General features: G+C 50.8%; 2 protein-coding genes across 4 annotated transcripts; one reads left to right on the forward strand and one right to left on the reverse strand.

The window, feature by feature from the left end:
• Positions 1-25: 25 nt before the first annotated feature.
• On the forward strand, positions 26-11,755 carry MTFR1L (mitochondrial fission regulator 1 like). Of its 3 annotated transcripts, XM_064471358.1 has the most exons (8): positions 26-167; positions 289-400; positions 1,375-1,479; positions 2,184-2,293; positions 3,821-4,032; positions 7,042-7,354; positions 9,837-10,040; positions 11,525-11,678. In XM_064471358.1, the coding sequence occupies exons 2-7, from the start codon at positions 386-388 to the stop codon at positions 10,018-10,020; spliced, it is 939 nt and encodes a 312-aa protein (XP_064327428.1). In that variant the 5' UTR covers positions 26-167; positions 289-385; the 3' UTR covers positions 10,021-10,040; positions 11,525-11,678. The 3 variants fall into 3 exon arrangements, with proteins under 3 accessions (XP_064327428.1, XP_064327429.1, XP_064327430.1); XM_064471359.1 differs by lacking the exon at positions 9,837-10,040 and having other exon boundaries at positions 30-167; positions 11,525-11,755; XM_064471360.1 differs by lacking the exons at positions 289-400; positions 9,837-10,040 and having other exon boundaries at positions 78-167; positions 11,525-11,755.
• A 2,350-nt stretch (positions 11,756-14,105) lies between these two features.
• Positions 14,106-18,342, reverse strand: AUNIP (aurora kinase A and ninein interacting protein). The gene is made up of 3 exons (XM_064471357.1): positions 18,100-18,342; positions 16,644-16,779; positions 14,106-15,251 (listed from the first exon to the last, which is right to left on the reverse strand). The coding sequence occupies exons 1-3, from the start codon at positions 18,190-18,192 to the stop codon at positions 14,296-14,298; spliced, it is 1,185 nt and encodes a 394-aa protein (XP_064327427.1). The 5' UTR covers positions 18,193-18,342; the 3' UTR covers positions 14,106-14,295.
• Positions 18,343-18,713: the final 371 nt, after the last annotated feature.

Consider the following 18,713-nt stretch of genomic DNA (forward strand, 5'->3'; position numbering starts at 1 on the left):
CAGTCCTTGCCTCCTCCGGGGGGGGCGGGAGGGGCGGGAGGCGGCGGCCGCCATCACGGCCCCGCTCGCGGGGTCGCGGCGCATGCGGGGAAATGGGCGGGTTGCGGTTCCGGGTGATGGCGGCGGAGGGGCCGGGCGCGGGGCCGCGCTGCGCCGCCGTCCCTCAGGTACCGGCGGGGCCCGGGCCGGCGGCAGCGGGAGGGAGCGGGGCGCGGCGGGGGTGCGGGGGGGTGCGAGGGGCCCCGCGGGGAGCGGGCCCTGCCCGCAGCGATCGCCTCTGCCTTCCAGTGAGGAGCGGCGGGGAGCGGGGGGAGATGAGCCCGGCCCGCGGGAGCCGCCGCAGCCAGCGCTGAGCCCGCCCCGGCGGCCGCCGCCGCAGCCGGAGATGGCGGCGGAGTCCGTAAGTGCAAACGGCGCCCGGAGCGGCCCCCTCCTGCCGCCTCCCCGGGCCCCTTCCTTCCCTCCTTCCTTCCTTCTTTCCTTCCTCTTCCCTTCCCTCCCTCCCCGGCCCCCGGCTGCCCCGTGGCCGGCGAGCGGAGGGCCGTCGCGGCCGTCGGGGCGCTCCCAGCCGGGAGGGCCGGTTTACATCAGGAATTGTAAATTTAACTGCGCCAGGCCAACGTTCAGGCAGCGCGTGTGGGATGAGCCCCAGCAACAAATAAATTAACGGATTTGTCGGTGAACCGAGCAAAATAAACCCGTTTGGATTGCGGTTTGTCGTCGTGGCGTTCGCTGCCCGGAGCCTTGCGCTGCCGCCTGTCACGGGAGCCTGTGGCGGCCGTGAAGGCGGTCAAAGGGCAGAGCGCTGCACCTTCCGAGTCCGCTTCAGGAGTGCCCAGAGATCACAAAAACACTTGCTGGTTCCAGAAACGCTCTCCAAGGCTGCTCCTGTCAGCCCTCAGCTGGGACGGGCATTGAATACCCCGGTCGCTTTGCCGTCCTCCAAGAAACGTTCACAGTCTTATCAGTGCTGCTTATATTAAAGGCCACAGGGAAGCTAGAGTGTTCCTTTAAATGACGCCGCCTTCTGATTTAATTTTTCTTCTGGGCTTCTCGTGTGACGCTGTTTTTTCTCCTTTTGGCCTGTTTTCATTTGTTGCTCAGGGTCAGTTACTGAGTGCTTTTAGTTGTCTGTCCCGAAAATAGTGAACCCATGTTTACAGTGCCCCACAGCAACCGGCTGACCGCCCTGTACGGTCAGCTGAAACGCAGTTTTGTGGAACGAGGGCCTTAGTTATCAGCAGGTGCCCAATTAAAAGTATCACTCAACAAATAAAAAGTCGGAGGTCAGAGCTCTTGAGTAGATTAGATAGGGTAAATTTTAAGAAGGGTGACTGGTTTGAAATATTAATTATACCACATGGCTTCTTGTAGACGATCCCCATCTGGCAGAACAAACCCCATGGCTCAGCACGCAGCGTTGTCAGGAGGATCGGGTCAAACCTCCCTTTAAAACCCTGTCCCAGAGCAACCTTTGAGGTAAGCGCACTCCTAAGGGATCTGGGGGTCGCGTAGAGGGAGCTGCCGCTCTTGAGCAGGACAAAGCGCTGTCACGAGCTGCTGTTCTGTCAGCCACGTGCGTCTGCAGAGTTGTATTCATAAAACTCATGTAGCAGTAACTTTTAAGACTTTTTTTTCTTTACTTTTTTTTAATAAATCCTGTTCTTTTAAAGTGATCGTTGGCAGCTGGAGGAAGATACCCCCTCAGGTGGTGTCTATGGACTGGGGCAGCAAGCTAGAGGAGTCCGAAACACAGAGCTGCTGAAGCAGCGCTTTGTCGTGTGCCCTCCAGCAAGCCACATGCCCTCTGGGCCCCTGTTTCCTAAACAGTAAAACAAGGTTTATGGAAACGCTTACGTCACTGTTTAAGCTCAAGGACAGCGCTAGGACTTGTAGTGGCAAAGTGTTGCACGTGGCCTTGGCAGCGTGCTACGCTGTGTCGAGTACGCTTCGCTGCCCTGCTGCGCAGTCTCACGGAGCACAGCAACGCGCCCCAGAACACCTGCAGAAGCCGACAGGCGCAAGTGCTGTTTCCATAAGCCAAATGGTGTTGCTGCCGCACATCTGACAGATGCAGCTGCCGGCCTGGTGCGGAGGAGACGGGCTCTGACAGCTGGTACAGCACATCTGGGGCAGCTTCAGGAAACATGACTACCGTCTCCTTCGTGTAACTTTCTTTTTAGGTTCTACCAAATGTTTCGGAGCTGTATTTAAATGATGTCCCTCCAGTCCCCACCTTGGCCGACATTGTGTGGATAGCAGCAGATGATGAAGAAACATATGCCAGAGTTAGGTTGGTTTCCTCTTTGTGTCTGTGGATCCTTATTTTTACATGCTGGTTTATAGAATCGCAGAGTCATTAAGGTTGGAAAAGGTCTCCAGGATCTTTGAGTCCAACCGCCAACCCAACACCCCCAGGCCTCCTGAACCATGTCCCCAAGTGCCACGTCTGCATGTATTTTTAACGCCCCCAGGGACGGTGACTCCCCCACCTCTCTGGGCAGCCTGTGCCAGGGCCTGACCGCTCTTGCAGTGAAGACATTTTTCCTAATCTCCAACCTAAACCTCCCCTGACGCAGCTTGAGGCTGTTCCCTCTCATCCTAACACTAGTGACTTGGGAGCAGAGACCAGCCCCCCCCTCACTCCAGCCCCTCTCAGGCAGCTGCAGAGAGCGAGAAGGGCTCCCCTCAGCCCCCTCTTCTCCAGGCTAAACCCCCCCAGCCCCCTCAGCCGCCCCCCAGCACACTTGTGCTCCAGACCCTGCCCCAGCCCCGCTGCCCTTCTCTGGACACGCTCCAGCCCCTCAAGGCCCTTCTTGTCCCGAGGGGCCCAAACCTGAGCCCAGCATTCGAGGTGGGGCCTCCCCAGGGCCGAGCACAGGGGCCCCATCCCTGCCCGGCCCCTGCTGGCCACACCAGTGCTGACACAAGCCCGGGGGCTGGTGGCCTCCTTGGCCACCCGGGCACTGCTGGCTCATGCCCAGCCGGCTGTCAGCCAGCACCCCCAGGGCCTTCTCCGCCGGGCACTTCCCAGCCCCTCTGCCCCGGGCCTGGAGCATTCGTTGCCTGGGGAATTTATTATACATAGCATAGGCTAGACACTGATCACATGCTTCCAGTCCACTCGGGGTCTGATGTGGTGCCTGTTGAAAGACATTTTCCCTGAGAGAGGGGAGAAAACAAATTGGGCACAGGATCCTGGGAGGAATTCCTGTAGGAAGTGCAAAGAGCCCGTGCCACGCCATATTTTACTCACTGGAAGGTCTGTGCAGAGTAACCTCCCCAGTCCGTGGTATTTTGTGGTTAGAAAGTTGAAGAGTGCGTTCTCCCGGGATTGAAATGATCTTCCCCCAGGAGTTTGGTTCTGGTCAGTTGACCTCTTGTCCTTAAAGCAGGGCAATAATCATAGGTATCTTGTGAAAGATAAAATGGACTTTGAAATCGGAGGCAAAAGTTAATGGGTAAGTGCCATTTCCCATGTGCACCCAGCTCACTGCATGGCCTGGAGACACGGTTACCAGGAGAGAGATGCCCTGAAACCATGTGAGCACGCCCAGACTTTTGTCCCTGCGTCCTCTCACCACTTGTGCCCTTGGGTCACCATTTCGTGACGGGCTTTCTGCTCCTTGTAATGCAGAAGGTGCATGCAGCAGCGCATCTGTAAGGTGGTGCACAGCGTGGTACAGGCAGTGTAGTGGCACAGGGGCTTAATTCATTATGTCAAAGCCTTCTGCTGTCCAGGGGTGGAGGCAGAGCCTTGCCGAGCGTTGCACAGGGGGCCTTGGACCTCGTAAATGACCAGCAGGTTTTTGTCCTCCAGAAGTGACACTCGCCCACTGAAGCACAAGTGGAAGCCGAGTCCCTTCACCGTTATACAGCGAAATGCTTCAGTCCCCAACCTGAGGAAGCAGGAGGAGAAGCTGCTTGCCTTGAAGAAACCCGGTTTACCAGCACTGAGCCGAACAACGGAGCTCCAGGATGAGCTGAGTCACCTTCGGAGTCAGATAGCTAAAATAGTCGCCGCGGAGTCAGGTAGGAATATAATGAGCTGTTTTTCGTTGTTGAACAAGAAGGGCTGAAATAGCGAACCATGTTATTTCCTCTGTATGAGTGGACTTGCGTGTTGTTTTGCCAGCAGAGCCGTGGCTCCCGTTGGTGGGATGCCCCGTCTTTGGCGTCAGCTCAGGGCTGGTTCTGTGTTCAGATGTCCGCATCTCTCTTGTTGGGGGACTCCTGCTCGTTTCCAAGAAATACCAAGCGCTGCTTTGTGACTGCACTTGCTGCATTTGGTCTGGAGGCCACTTCTCATCTCAAGCACCTTGTTTCATGGAAACGTTTGGTGTTGTATTGCCATTCCTGCTCCCAGTCAGCCACGAGTGAGAGGGTTACATCTTGATTTGGGCAGGAATGAGGTGTTAGTGTTTGTTTCCTCTGTGAAAATGACAGTGCCATTTCTGTAGAAAATAAGGTATTTGGGGAAAAGCCTAGTTGAAGTGATTTTTTTCTTCTAGTAAATTTGTATGCAACTAAAAGCCATGTTTTAGATGAAAAACTGAACTATGAGGAAAGACTTCTCTTCCTTTCATGGCTTTTCCTGTATACTCAGCTCTGAAAGTATGAAGATACTCGGTAGGATGCAAATCCCAGTGGTTCTGCAAGGCTCACCGCAACGGCGGCTGGTTCAGAGCATGGAGACGAGTAAGATAGAAATACTTCGGTATCTATTTATGGAGTGTTCAGAAGGCAGAGTTGTTGATCTCCCAGCTCAAAAACATTGGACAGTTTTGCAAACCAAAGGAATTTAGTCCTTCTTGAAGACAGTTTCTCTTAAAAGCTGCGTTCCTTGTACACAGAATAATTCTGCCAATAACGAAGACAACAGCTCTATTGTGGCTGCTTTCCTGAGGAAAAGAAGGACCTGTAATTCTTCCCATTACTTTAAAAGAAAAAAAAACCAACAATCCAAAACAGGATTGTGCCACAGTTGAAATGACATCAGGCGGGTTAATTATTGTTTATGATGGGCAATAGGGGCTGATGAAACCGTCCTTATCCTACAGCTGAAAGCAAGTATTTTATTTAATTCCCAGATCGCTGCTTTGCGCCGCACTGCGAAGTGCGTGCGCGCGCCCAGATCTCTCGTGGTCTGTCAGAGACGTGGGTGTCTGATTATTGTAGCCCCAAGGGACTTGCAGCTTTAATGACTGCTTATATTTAGTCCAGCTACCCGTGGGCCATAATCGCATTTCATTGTGAAACAGAGTTTTGGTGTCTGATTTAGTTGAAATGCTGGTTTCTGCATGAGAGATTTGGGGTTCTTTTTCAGTTCTGTGTGATGGTCCATGGGCTTTAAGAATCTATTTGATACCAGGAGTGTAAAGGCCACCACGTGAGAATATATACGAAGTTTTCAGCATGTGGAGTTGTATTGAGATGAGACGAGGTGTTTCTTCACTTCCGTGGTAAAGGGCTGTTGTGAGATCACGCGCGTCCTGCCACTTCTCCTCATCTTTGGTCCTGTCACAGTGCACGGGATCCTGCACGCCACGCGCCACACGCCTCAACTCGTACAGCGGCACGGGAAAACGAAGCCCCTCGGGAGCGAGGGAGCTGCATTACCCTCAGCTCTGCAGGGCGTACGCACAAAACAAGGCACCGCGGGCGTCCCCTTCAGAAAGGCTGCGTGTGCCCCCTTTCTTCTTTGTGCAAGATCAGAGGAACGACCGAATTGAAATAAAGAAGGGGAAAGCCTGTGATTTTTCCCCTCTCAGTTCTGTCTCAGCTCTACAGTTGCTCAAGCTGTGTGCTGGAAAAGTCCGTTTTAGTTCAAGGAGAGCAATAACGAGGAAAATTAGCAATCCAGATGGCAGAAGAATGATTTAATCATTTAATACCTTTTGCTCTCCCTCTCTTCTCAGCAGCACGCCTGGTTGTTATCAGCTGGCATTTGAGAACAGTTCGTGTTGACTTCGCATCCTCTAAGTCAATAACGGGGAGCTGTGATTTAGGGCCTAGCTGTAGCTCGGTAATCTGATGCAGGAGATAACTAGCAGGTTTATTTTGGAAAGATTGATGTCAAAAAAGAAATATTGTGCAATCTGCTTTATTATATACTGTTAGAGAAATGCCTTAATTGGAAACGGATAACTATCTGCAAGTTTACTCTTGAGGCCAAGGGCGTTAGTGCTTCAAGGTGCAGTTTGTTTTCAATATGGGAAGGTTCTTTCAAGGAGATGTGCACTAACCATTTTTCTGGGTTTTTGGTTGTTTTCCCTTGGTGTTTGATACTGGAAACATCCAATTCATTTTCACTTGATAACACTCAGAACATATATAGCTGTTTTTATCCTCACTGCATTTTAAAGCATGAACAAATAAATCCCATCTTCCCCGTGGAACAGGTGGACGCTAGTCTCATTTTACAGATGGTGATGGAAAGCAAAAGAGGTCAAAAAGCCTGCGGTCACAGAGTGAATTTCTGTGACCCTCTAGTGTAAAATGCTGGAGCTCCTGAACCAGCTCTGCATTCTCACCAGGTGTAATGGTTAAGGGGGAAGGAGCCTGAAAGGAAAAGGCAGGCAAGCAGTTCTCAAGGCGATGAAGAAAAAGAGGAGGAAAGTTAAGACAACGAAGACCTACATGCTGATGCTCCCTCCGTGACCCCGAGCAGCAGCTAAACCTCTGTTCCTCCGTTCCTTATCTATGATACAGAAAAAGTATACATTACCTGACATCTGCAGGGACGGGGCGCGGTGTTTGAGTTGGAGGGGTGATACAGTGATGGGCACGATAGGAATAGAGATACATCGGGGGGCTGGTGGGATAAAACGTACTGCACGAGGTCTTGTGTTGCAGCGTGCTGTCATAGGAAGCACAGTGGACAAGGAGAGTAACAGAGAATATAATGAATTTGTTTTCTTGTGGGATGGAGGAGGCTGGCTGATGATGTCTCTTGATTTATATTCTGTTGTTTGGGGGGAAAAAATATCTATGTGGTTTGGTATTAGCTTATCTATCCACCTGTATTGTTTTCTTTTTCAGCTTCTGCTTCGTTAACACCAGATTTATTATCTCCAGGAAGTTCAAATGCATCTTCTCCTTTACCTTGTTTCGGACCCTCTTTCCAGTCTACAACTTCCTTTGTCATTAGCGATATCACAGAGGAGGAGGCAGAACTCGAAAGCCCTGAGCTCCCGTCAGTCTCCATGCTTTGTTCTACAGCCTCCGAGTGTTGTAAACCAGAACCAAAGGATCCTGAGGAGGAAGATTCTGTGTCTCTGTCAAAGGCCAGCAGTTTTGCAGATATGATGGGCATTCTTAAAGACATTCATAGGATGAAGCAGAGCAAAGACTTGTAAGTGCTTCCTGAAATATCTTGGGCTTTTTGAGGGGGTTTGTTTGTTTGTTTGGGGGTTTTTTTTGTCTGTCAAATCACTGTAGACACTGGATATGTTGCATTTGCTGCTTGTTGGTGCTGCTTTATAGTCATGATTCACAGGGGGGAAACACCTGCTTATAGCAGAACTTGCTAATGTTTTAATGTTTCTGGGGTTCTTTTAATGATGGCTTACCTGCATGGGTTGAAAGCAGCGGAGGGGAGCTTAGACTGATAAGCACAACATTTGGCTGCTTCAGCGTGTTCAGATGAAAAAAAGCTTGCGTTTGCCCAGACGAGAACCGGCACCCACCCGAGCGAGGGTCGCGCTGCTCCCTGCCCACAGTGGTTCCAGGTGCTGGTGCTTGGATCATCGTGCGGACCCAAGCGGTCGGGAGGCTCAGCAGCTTTTTCAGCACGGCACACGCAGGAATTAACCCGCGTAGCTTTTCAGTTTCTCAGCTTTTGCGTCTGGCCCAGCTCTGAGCGTGGGCTGTGTGAGTTTTCACTTGTCTCGTGATGAGTTTACACACCGATCATGAGAACGCCTCAAGCTGCCGAGATGCCAGCTGCTGCACGGCTGAGACAGGATCCTGCCCAGCTGATAGAGTAACTTCTTTAACATCCGTGGTACTGCCTTCATTTTACGTGTGAAATCACAGCGACAGAGTTCAGTTTCCACAGTTTTCAGCCCAAAGACCTGTGCAGCCATTATGTTGTGTGACTAAGATTGCTGGCCAAAAATAACGTGTTGTGTGATGGCTGTTCGCAATTTCTGTGCCTAATTCACTTTAAAAGAAATCAGATTCTCAGCACTGAAAAAATCATAGTGTGAAATGAGGGAAGTATGTTCAGCTTGCATCCAGCATGCCAGTACGGTATTACACATCCATAATTCACACAGCATACCCTTTTGCTCTTGCTTTCATAAGTGTTAGATATTACTCAAAGCTTAAAAGCTCACTTGCTTTATATAAATGCCTGTAATCTATCTTGGGGGTGAGTAGAATTCATGGACCACAGATTAATTTCTCCTCTTCTTTCTGCCTGTCTGCTGCAAAGCAGTGCTTTGGGCATCCAAAAATAATCCCAAATTATTAGTCAAAGGGAGAGAGAGTTCTCAAGAAAATTACCTGCTGTTGCGTGTGACTCGGCCACGCTGGCTCAGGAGGTTTGGGTTAGGCTGTGGGTAACTTCCCTGTTAAGACTAGAGCTGTGCCATTCTAACGGCCGTGCACGGGCTCTGTTAAATCCAGAAAAGCTTGCAGATGCTTCATGTTGTGACGTGTGGTGTTTTGACTTCATCAGAAACGTGTATAGCTCTAGGGTGAAGCATTCACATGCAACAGTGTAATTATCAGTCTCCTAATTAGCGCAGACTGGTGCGCCAGCCTTCTCTGGAAGCAGGCTTTTCGGGGTAAGAAAGCTGCCACCATCTGTGCCAGATGAAGACAGGAAAACGTGCGTTGTTCGGGGGGGAAAAAAAACTTGTACAAATAGAGATTGTGGAAGGGAAATCTGAGGCATTTCTGACCCACGCCTGGATACGCCACCGAGGCTCCTGCCAGCGCTGGCCGGATCACGAGGAGGCAGGGGGTGGCCGGGGGGGAGGCTGTGAAAAGCAGCGTGTAGGTGACAGGGAACGTTGCAGTGTAATGGGTCACGGTTTGACTTTCATTTCCTCGACAGAAAGTATGAGAACAGCTAGCGATGGATGATGGTGTTCGATCTTGCTGTGTGAATGAGCGGGAGGGAGGGTGGCTTGTGCACAAAGGAAGGATTTACCAACAGCGTTCTTTTTAACGCTACAGGAGATGGGGGAGAGCAAGGATTTTGTACCGTAGAATACTTGAGGTGAAGGGGATTGCTGCCAGACCCCTCCTCGTTGGGGTGCAGTGGGCAAAGAAACTGAATCACTGGGACTCCTTTCTCCCCTTGGAGGGCTTGAGTGATGAGCCAGGAGCTGGGTCACGCGTGCTGCTTCTGCCGCTTGTGTCAAGGCTAGGAACACTTCAATAGAAAAGCCTGAGACTGTTTATTGCTGGAGCTGGACCGTTTTTCTCTCATCTGTTTCTCTCTCTCAGCCTCTAACTTGCATTCTACATGCCACAGTGATGTTTTAGGATACAGTTATTACAGCTTAATTAAAGCCCTTTGAAGAACCACAGGTAGATTAAAAAAAAAAATTAAATAAATCACTACTGTTCATTACTTGATGAGCTTTAATTCCATTCCTAGACACAATCCTCTACTGCTGATGGAGTTTCATGAGCAGCCCGGTGCTCCGACAGCCGCGCGCGCCTTGCGGAGGTGCTGTCAGGTTGCACACAGCAGTTGTGCTGCAGTAGGCACACGGCGCTCGTAGCACTTCAAAGGATCGTGTACTCTTTAAGTGGATGAAGGTAGCAAACGATGCTTAACAAGATAACTACATAGATGCCTCTCTGATGCTCCTGTTTAGGACTTGGTGCTTAAACTCAACCTTGGAAGCTTCAGGAATGAGTGGGAAACGCTTGCAGGAATGTGCATGTTTCACCCAGTGTGACATAGAGCCTGTTAAAGTGTCTGTGGTGCCCTCCGCGAGGGGAGTGGCTGAGTGGTGTGCCTGCCGGGCCCTGCGCCCGCGGGGGGTTAAGGACAGGTAGCGTGAGGAGCTGCTTGGACTGTGAGTACACTTCCGCTTGTAAGTACTACTGGTATGGGACGGAACAACTTACATTTTTCCTGATTATTTCCTTGGCCCTTCAAGTGGCTATAAAGGGCTGAGACGCTGAATTCTGGTGCTTCGTGGTCTGCTGCTGGCAGCGCCTCGCTGTGGGACGTTACACCCTTTGGTGGCGGGAGATGTCCCTTCGCTCACCCTGGTGTGGGTTATCTGTCTCTTCGCTCATCCTGGGAGAGCTTTTCCTCATGATGGGCACAGCTCGAGGCTGTCAGTGCAGCCTCTCCTCGCTGCTGTCGGTGTGGCTGCCGCCTCTGGCTGTGCCGCTTTCCCCCATCCCTCTTCGGAGGCAGCTGACGGCTACCTGGGGAACCCGGAATTCTCAGGTTTGCCCGTGTGGAAGGAAGGGTTTGGGGTGGGCTCCGGACCCTGTACTCTGGTCTTTCTCTGCACCCTTTTCAGAAGGAACAGTTCTGTCTGGATGAAATCAAAGGCACGTTTCTCACTGCAAAAATCATCTTTTAAATAGCAATGCATTTATGCAACTGCAAATTAAGAACTTGTATCAGACAAATGTGACATAGCACTAAGAGTTACCTGTGAGCAGCTCAACAGCACCTTACGCGGCTTCCTAAAAGCCTTCAGTGTTAATTTGAGAACAAGCCCCTCCCAAACACACATGAAAATACTCTGGAGATTGGGGGGGGGGGGGGAGGAATTTTTTCTTTTAGGAATGTTTAACACACCTATAATGTTTTCTGACCAAGGGAGGACTTCAGCTATTAAAAAAAAAAAAAAAAAGGTGTGAAATTATTCTTACAGGTCCTAAACAAAACCTTAGTGAGCAACTTGTGATACCTGAGGAAAAAGAACTGGGTTTTGGCTTCCTGTAAAATAAGCTCGCTGACACTTCTAACGTGACATGCTCGTCTGAACTTGTTGAACGAGGCAGGATGCTTTGGTAATAGAATGCTACAGAAGAACTCCCGTGCAGTAGCTCAGTGGAGGGAAATGTATGCCAGCCCACCTTTAAAATACCTGTAATTACCCATATTTAAATATGAAAGCATATATCCATTGTGTAGCAAAAGTAATGAAAAAAAAAAAAAAGTTCCAGGACTTCAACTCCAAGACCACGTGTAGATTTGTACTGAGGGGACATAGGCTGTAAATAATTAATGAATTTTTCTTTTACTTACATGTTATTAACACTGTTGAATAAAAATTATGAAGAGCTTTGATGCTGAGATTTTCAGGATACCCCTTGATCCACAAAATGAGCTCCAGGTTTTCTAAGCCAACATTAAAGGTCTGAATTTTTAGCTGCTTTTTATTGGGTTTTCTGGTTGTTCTTGTCCCTCCTCCACTTGCGACAAAAGCTGATCATAAAGGCTGCAGAAAAACACTGAAAAGACCGTAACCAGAGCTGTAAACCATCAGTTTTGGCACTTCTCTTTACTAATACACTGTGCATTTGTCTTCTGTAGAACCCGAACTTCAATGAAGGAGGATGACCCGGCCGTTCTTATAGCAGAAGTGCTGAGAAGAAAATTTGCCCTAAAGGATGAGGATCTGACCCTGAAGGAGAAATGATGTTACTGTCATTAAACTCTGTAAGCAAAAGTGTAATGCTCCCAAAATTTTCTCCACAGTAGCTGCCTTCCTAAGGATTGAGCCTTTTGCCTCTTTTATTAATTAGAAATGGTTTCTGCACTGGACATTGACTTAGGAGAGATGCTGTGGTTTTGGTGTGTTTTCCATGTATTGTTCTACTTAAGAAGAAACTTTTTAAGAAGATGGACGTTCTTTTTCAGCTGTATTTTGATGTTGATTGCTGAAGAGTGCAATGACTGCTGCTGGATGACGTTCTTTCTACCTACAATTTTCCTTAGGTTCAAATTAAGCGCTAACTTCCAACGTCCTTGTTACAACAGAACTCGTTACCATTGCCAGTATAAACGGATGTCAAACATCCCGTTCTTTCTCAGTTCTGAGTACGGTACAGGGCTACGGAGAATAAGCTAACTAATGCTTCCAGGTTGTCAGTGTTGACTCAGAGGGGTAAAAGGCGTCTTCCCGGTAACTGTCTGACCCAGCGGCAGGATGAAACTGCAGTCCGTGATCAAACCCCTCAGTCAGTTTTAGTATGCCCTGGGTATTTCTTAACTCACAAATTATCCCCACAGTTGCATGACAGAATGGCCTCAATTTCTTGCCAGTAATGTAATGTTTCATTAATAGTCCTTGTATTCAGATAATGTATTTTATTTAGCATTCAAAAGGTCTATTTATTGAACCACCAATGCTAAGAACCAAGCACCCACCACAAGAGCTGTCATCTGAGAAAGGGAAGGAGGAACTTGGCATTGCCTGTGGCTCCAGTTCTCACTAACTGAAGAGGTTTCCTTCAGCTACACATTCTCTGCAGTGTTCCTCATGGCTGTATTTAAAGTATGATTTTTTCCTTTATATAAAACGGAGCCTTAATAAGACAATGGTTGTCTGTGATATTATTAACACACAGATGTCCAGCCGTGCCAGCAGCGGTGCTGGTGCCCTGGGGAGGTTGGGTGGGGGGGTGCATGTGTGGAATTTCAGCTGCTGCAGCTGAAGTGGTGGCTGGTTGTGCTGTAGATGAACGTAGTCAGATGCCAAGGATTTTCTTAATCCACCAGGCCCTCAGCCCTTGAAAAATTAAACCATAATCCCCACCTTAGAAGTGAGGGAAGAGGCATGTGTTGCCTCTGGCCCACCCAGTGAGGGAGAGCAGAAATAGCCTTTGCGACTTAATCGGTTGTATAGGGAGTTGCTGTAGCTCTTCCCCTCTCAGACATGCACCGTGAGCCACTGGATGACGCACTCATTCTCTCTGTCACAATAAGGCTCCTCTGCACAATGATTTGGTGGGACTACACCTGCCTACAGAGAAGCTGGAGCTGCAACCAAGAGTCCCTATTCCTGGGAACACGCTCCATGTGCAGGCTGGATATAGGAGTATCAGAGCAATTAACATCTGGAGTGTGCTGTAACTCCAGTTGGGGCTATTGTACCAACATTCTGGCCCAAGGGGAACGTAAAGACAGCATCAATGGCAACACTTACAGTGCTAAAGACATGCTCAACGTTTAAAAAAAGGAAGGTAAAAAACTGGGCAGCCGCTGCTGACAAAGCAGGCTGTTGTTCTAGAAAGTGAGCATGGTCACAGATGGACTCTGCTGCCTGCTGGACATGAGCCCTGGGGGTTTTGAGCCGCTGATCCCTGCGCTTCAAAACAGGTACACGCTAAAGCACACCCATCCAAAACCCTACGTAGCCAAAAGCAGGGGATTATGTTGAACAGGCCCTACAAGCAGTGCAAAGCACCCCGCTGTTAGCGAGGTGCGGCAGCTGCCACGTGCAGTTACACCAGTAGTGACCTGTTCTGGCTCCAGCCCGGGGTGCTCATGATGCTGCTTTTCAGCCCACCAGGGTCAGGCTGACGGCACCAAGCTGCAGCTCTAAGCCCCTGGGGGCACACCCCGCTCCAGCAAGGTGCATCCCCGCCTGTGAAAAAGCTATGAGGCCGATGTTAGGATTACAGTTCAGACTTACCCAGACCAGATGCACTGTTACAACTCCTCCTCCTCTTTGGCAGTCTTCCTTGCTTTAAACCTCTGGTGAACCTGGCAACAGCACCTCAGTGCTGTGATTCCCCTCCCAGCTAGCAGAGGTGCATCTTTCACAGTTTTAAGCTGCACATGACACACACCCCCTGTCCCCTTATTGCCACACATCCCCCATCTGTCATGTATGGGCCCGGCACGGCCACAGTCCTGAACTCAGCAGAACGTATCTGAGCCTAGTACTGCCTCGAGGCAGCTAATGTGAAGTAGATGGTGTGGTTCCTGAGCTGAGCCTAGGAAAAACCTTTAAATTGGATTTCAGGATTCTAAGCCATACAGACATGTCAGGCAGCAGGCTTTCCAGCTGAACAGCCACGTGCTATGTAAACACCAGGCAGTACTAAAGCCAGGCCTTAGCCACACAGGCTGTACTTGTGATTGAAAGAGTCAAACCATTATAAGCATACGCCTTCAAAATTTGATTTTTATTAAAACAAAGTTTCAGAGAACAAAGAGGCCCTGCTTGTTGCTGGGTCTGACTAGCTCGTATATAGAGAAACAACAGGTACACTTACCTACTTTTGACAGCTTTCTTACAAAAATGCTTTCCTGAGGCTTCACAAGAGGTCATCAGGCAACCCACTCAAGGGCACTTATCAGTGTTTGATCACTCTGTTCCCTTCTGAGTCCTGCGTGAACAGTAAATCATAGCACACATCTAACCACTGCTCCCCGGCTTTGCTCGGGCTCCCATTTGCAGCATCGCCGGAACAGCCCTTGTACGGAGAGTTAAGCAGCTGCCTGCAAGAGCTGCCCTTGTCCTGGCGAGCAGATGGGACATCCTGGCAGTGGTGAGCGATTACCCTGTTTCCCTCCGAATCCTGGGTGAACAGCTGCCGGCAGGGACTGCTCAGTCCCATCTTACTGCCCCATCCCTCCTCGGCTGAGCCAGTGCCAGCGTTCTGGCTGCGCTCTCTCAGGGGTTGTGCTCTGGCTGGTCGTCGTGGAGATGAAAAAAAGCCAGCAGCCCAGGTACTGTCTGTCCTTGGAGTAGGATTTATGTTCTCAGTCTCAGAGAAATCAATTAAAGAATTAACACTACTTGCTTGGTGTGGTTTGCTACTCCGGTTTGCACCAAGTCTTGGTTGGAAATCAAGCCCAGTGGTTGCCTCGTCTGGGACCAGCCAGCCCTTCTCTTTGTTTATCCAGCAGTCTGAAGTTACGCTGCCGCTTGCTGAAACCGTTTCTCCAGCAAATAAATCGGACTCATTTCTGTGAGCGATGATCCGGTTGCCCTCTGAATCCTGGGTGAAGCTGATGAAGCAGCAATTCTCTCCCGCCCCACAGAGGGCTGCACTCTTGCTGTAGGACTTCGCTCGTAACAACGAAGAGTCTGGCAAAGGAGTTGGCGAGGCCGGTGCTTTCCGTGCACGATGCTGGGGTGTAACCTGCACTGTCTCCTCCTCAGCTCTGAAGGATTGTTTCTGGGCTCCTCCCATCTGTGGCAAAGCCAAGACCTTCACAGGGGAATCAACCAAAGAAATACCTTTTTCTTTACAGTCCTTATTCGGCATGAAAGGAGACAGCCTGGAATTTTCTTTGTCTTTTTCATCTGTAAACAACACAGAATTGGATAAAGCCAGAGCTCACACACACACATTTCTCTGGGTTTGTCAGTACCCACAGCACCATTCCGGGATGCTTGACTCAGAACTGCTGCTCTACTGCTCCTTCAAGTAATGACATACAGACTGCTCTAACACCAGACTAGCCCTGCCGCCGCCTCATAAAAATCTGTATTTATGCTGCTGAGGATATGATGGAACGGCAGCCTAAAACATTGGAGTAGTTCAAAAAAGTATGTGTCCCTCAAGTGAGGTGCAAGAGCTGCATCTCCAGCTGCTCCGGTCTTTGGCTTCCCTGCCTTCCTCCTCTCAGCTTTCCAGGCAGCTCACCTATGACATTCATTTAGAAACAGCAGCTCAAGAGTTACAAAATAAAACCCTACAAAATTCCACAGTGAAACTTCTACCACTTGTATGTGGGGCAAAGTCCCACATTTGCTTCTGAAACCATTTAATATAAAATCTAATATAACTTCTCAAAATAAAAGAGCTCATCCTCAGTTCAGGATATGCTAAAAGAAATACAAATAAGAAATGCTCCAGCATCTTAAATCCTACAGACCTCTGGGTGAAGAGCAGCAGCACTCAGTGAATGCAAACACAGTGAATAAGTGAATGCAAGTAATCGAGGGAATCAAACAAAAAAAAGAGGAAAGCACACAGCACATTCAAAAGGAGTAGGAATAACGAATCCGAAGCAAAAACCATCAATGGCCCTGCCACAACACAAAAATTCTGTCAAATAATTAAATTGTACTGTTTATGTAATGCTTCCTCTCATCTGCTTATTACTAAACTAGTTTAATGTTGATGAACCAGCCATTACACAACTTAAAATATACAAACAACTACACATCCTACACTGCTGGTTTCTGCAGCCATTTCATTTCTCTCCGTATGTGGTGAGACCTGTGGACGGATCCCAGTGAGTTATATTCCAGAGCACAAAAGCAGACTCAAAAGCACAGAAGTTGTGAGCTGTCTTAATTAGCTTAAATATTCTGGTTCCCTTGTGATTCCTTCATTGGTTCAGTTAGGATTAAACATTGCATTCTGTAGAAAAGGCTTCATCCGACCCTTTGTGAAAAGCTTTCCTCACACACCTCCCGCCAATTCCCCTCACAGGGAGGTTGTCTGAACCAAGTAACATTCATTTTCACTTCCAGCTATAACATTCTTCCGAGGACATTTAACTGACTGTAAAAGGTGCCTGCATTTAGATTAACCATCACAATAAAATCCTTTCCAGGAGTTCAGGCCTTTAACCTTTACCCTCTTCACTAGAAAATGTATTTTTCAGCCAAGAAATAAAGCGAGATGTGTTACCTATTATGGCCTGAAACTACCTTCCCCCAGGGCCGTACGCTGGCCCACATTACCTGTCTGAGGGCTGAAGAAGGCAGAGATGGTGGTTTGTTTGGTGCGTGGCTGAGAGGCTCTTGTCTGCGTGAAAGCGACTGAGGCGTACTTCCCTTCCAGAGTTCGACTAGATACTTTTGACTTGGCTATGAGAGACTGGGTATGGAAAGAAACAAGTGGAAAGTGAATACATGCCATTAATAACAAATCTCCCCTTCTTCCAGTGTTGTAGCATAGCTCCCACCTTTGTTAAACGCTTCAACTCCTCCTGCGACACCATCACAGAACAGCTGAGGTTGGAAGGAGCCCATGGAGGTCACCTTGTCCGCACCCCTGCTCGAGCAGAGTCACCCAGAGCAGAATGCTCAGGACCAAGGCTGTGGGGTGTCCCTGCCGTGCTGCACTGTCCAAGCTTTGCTAACCCCATCCCATCCCTCTGGCACCTCTTGAAACACTTCTGCATTGCATCCAAATCACTGCCTTGCTCTCCTAACTTGCAACACCACGGCACCTTATCAGAGAAGCACAGAACCACTAAGGTTGGAAAACACCTCCAGGATCTTCAAGTCCAACCCACAACACAACACCCCCAGGCCTCCTGAACCATGGCCCCATGTGCCACATTTTTTTAACCCCCCCGGGGATGGTGACTCCACCACCTCTCTGGGCAGCCTGAGCCAGGGCCTGACCACACTTGCAGTGAAGACATTTGTCCTAATATCTAAACGTCCCCTGACACAGCTTGAGGCCATTTCCTCTCACCTGTCACCGGTAACCTGGGAGCAGAGACCAGCCCCCCCCTCACTCCAGCCCCTCTCAGGCAGCTGCAGAGAGCGAGAAGGGCTCCCCTCAGCCCCCTCTTCTCCAGGCTAAACCCCCCCAGCCCCCTCAGCCGCCCCCCAGCACACTTGTGCTCCAGACCCTGCCCCAGCCCCGCTGCCCTTCTCTGGACACGCTCCAGCCCCTCAAGGCCCTTCTTGTCCCGAGGGGCCCAAACCTGAGCCCAGCATTCGAGGTGGGGCCTCCCCAGGGCCGAGCACAGGGGCCCCATCCCTGCCCGGCCCCTGCTGGCCACACCAGTGCTGACACAAGCCCGGGGGCTGGTGGCCTCCTTGGCCACCCGGGCACTGCTGGCTCATGCCCAGCCGGCTGTCAGCCAGCACCCCCAGGGCCTTCTCCGCCGGGCACTTCCCAGCCCCTCTGCCCCAGGCCTGGGGCGCTGCCTGGGGTTGGTGTGACCCAAGGGCAGGACCCGGCCCTGGGCCTTGTTAAACCTCACACAACTGGCCTCGGCCCATCGATCCAGCCTGTCCAGGTCCCTCTGCAGAGCCTTCCTGACCTCGAGCAAATAATCTTCTCTCAGAACCACACCACCTCCCACCCCCAGGCAGCCATACACTCCCTCGGGACGGGGATCAGGGCCCACCCCGGCTGCAGCAGCCCCTCATATCGGAGCACCCCCGGGCCGGGACCCACCTGCGCCGCGCTCTGCTTCAGCTCGGCGGTGTCCAGCCAGACATCGCACGCTTCGGGCTGCGGGGCCGCGCCGCCCCTGCGTCTGCGCTTCATCCCCGGCCCCGGGCGGGCTGCGTCCGGCCTCCCGGAGCCGAGCAGGGACCCGGGCCGGGGCCGTACCTCAGGCGCCGAGGCCGGCGCCGCTTCCCGGCCCTGCCGCCCTCCCGCCTAACGGCCGCCAACGGTCACCGCGCGCGCTCCTGGTGGAGAGGGACCAATCCAAGCGGTGGGGCGAGATGAGCGGCAGGCGGAGCCCCGCCCACCCGGCGCCGTGCCCGATATAAGCCGTCGGCCTGCTGAGGGGAGCATGGCGGCGGCCGTCGTTGCGGGGCGCTTAGGCGGTATCGGGGGGGAACCCGGCGACGGGACCGGCCCCTGAGCAGCAGGAGAAGCCGCGAGAAGAGCGGAGGAGGCTCCTCGGCAAGAGAGGGCCGAGTGTTTGCAGAGATGCCAATGCTGGGGCGGCGGGGCGGGGAGAAACAGGGTGCTGGGCAGGTCAGAGAGAGCAGCACAAGATAGACCTGGGTTTTCCTCCCCCCCTCTCAGCTGCTCTCCTGTCCCCAGCCCGGCTCTTC

The sequence above is a fragment of the Phalacrocorax carbo genome, chromosome 22 (assembly GCF_963921805.1).
Source record: "Phalacrocorax carbo chromosome 22, bPhaCar2.1, whole genome shotgun sequence".
NCBI classification, from domain to species: Eukaryota; Metazoa; Chordata; class Aves; order Suliformes; family Phalacrocoracidae; genus Phalacrocorax; species Phalacrocorax carbo.

Bases quoted from the DNA above. Each gene is read 5' to 3' on its own strand.
- MTFR1L (XM_064471358.1), top strand. The intron at 2,294-3,820 runs GTTGGTTTCCTC...TTTGTCCTCCAG, and splicing joins GAAACATATGCCAGAGTTAG to AAGTGACACTCGCCCACTGA. The intron at 4,033-7,041 runs GTAGGAATATAA...TTTCTTTTTCAG, and splicing joins AATAGTCGCCGCGGAGTCAG to CTTCTGCTTCGTTAACACCA.
- AUNIP (XM_064471357.1), bottom strand. From the start codon at position 18,192: ATGAAGCGCAGACGCAGGGGCGGCGCGGCCCCGCAGCCCGAAGCGTGC. The intron at 16,780-18,099 runs GTGGGTCCCGGC...TTCCATACCCAG, and splicing joins TGAAGCAGAGCGCGGCGCAG to TCTCTCATAGCCAAGTCAAA. The intron at 15,252-16,643 runs GTAATGTGGGCC...TGTTGTTTACAG, and splicing joins CTTCTTCAGCCCTCAGACAG to ATGAAAAAGACAAAGAAAAT.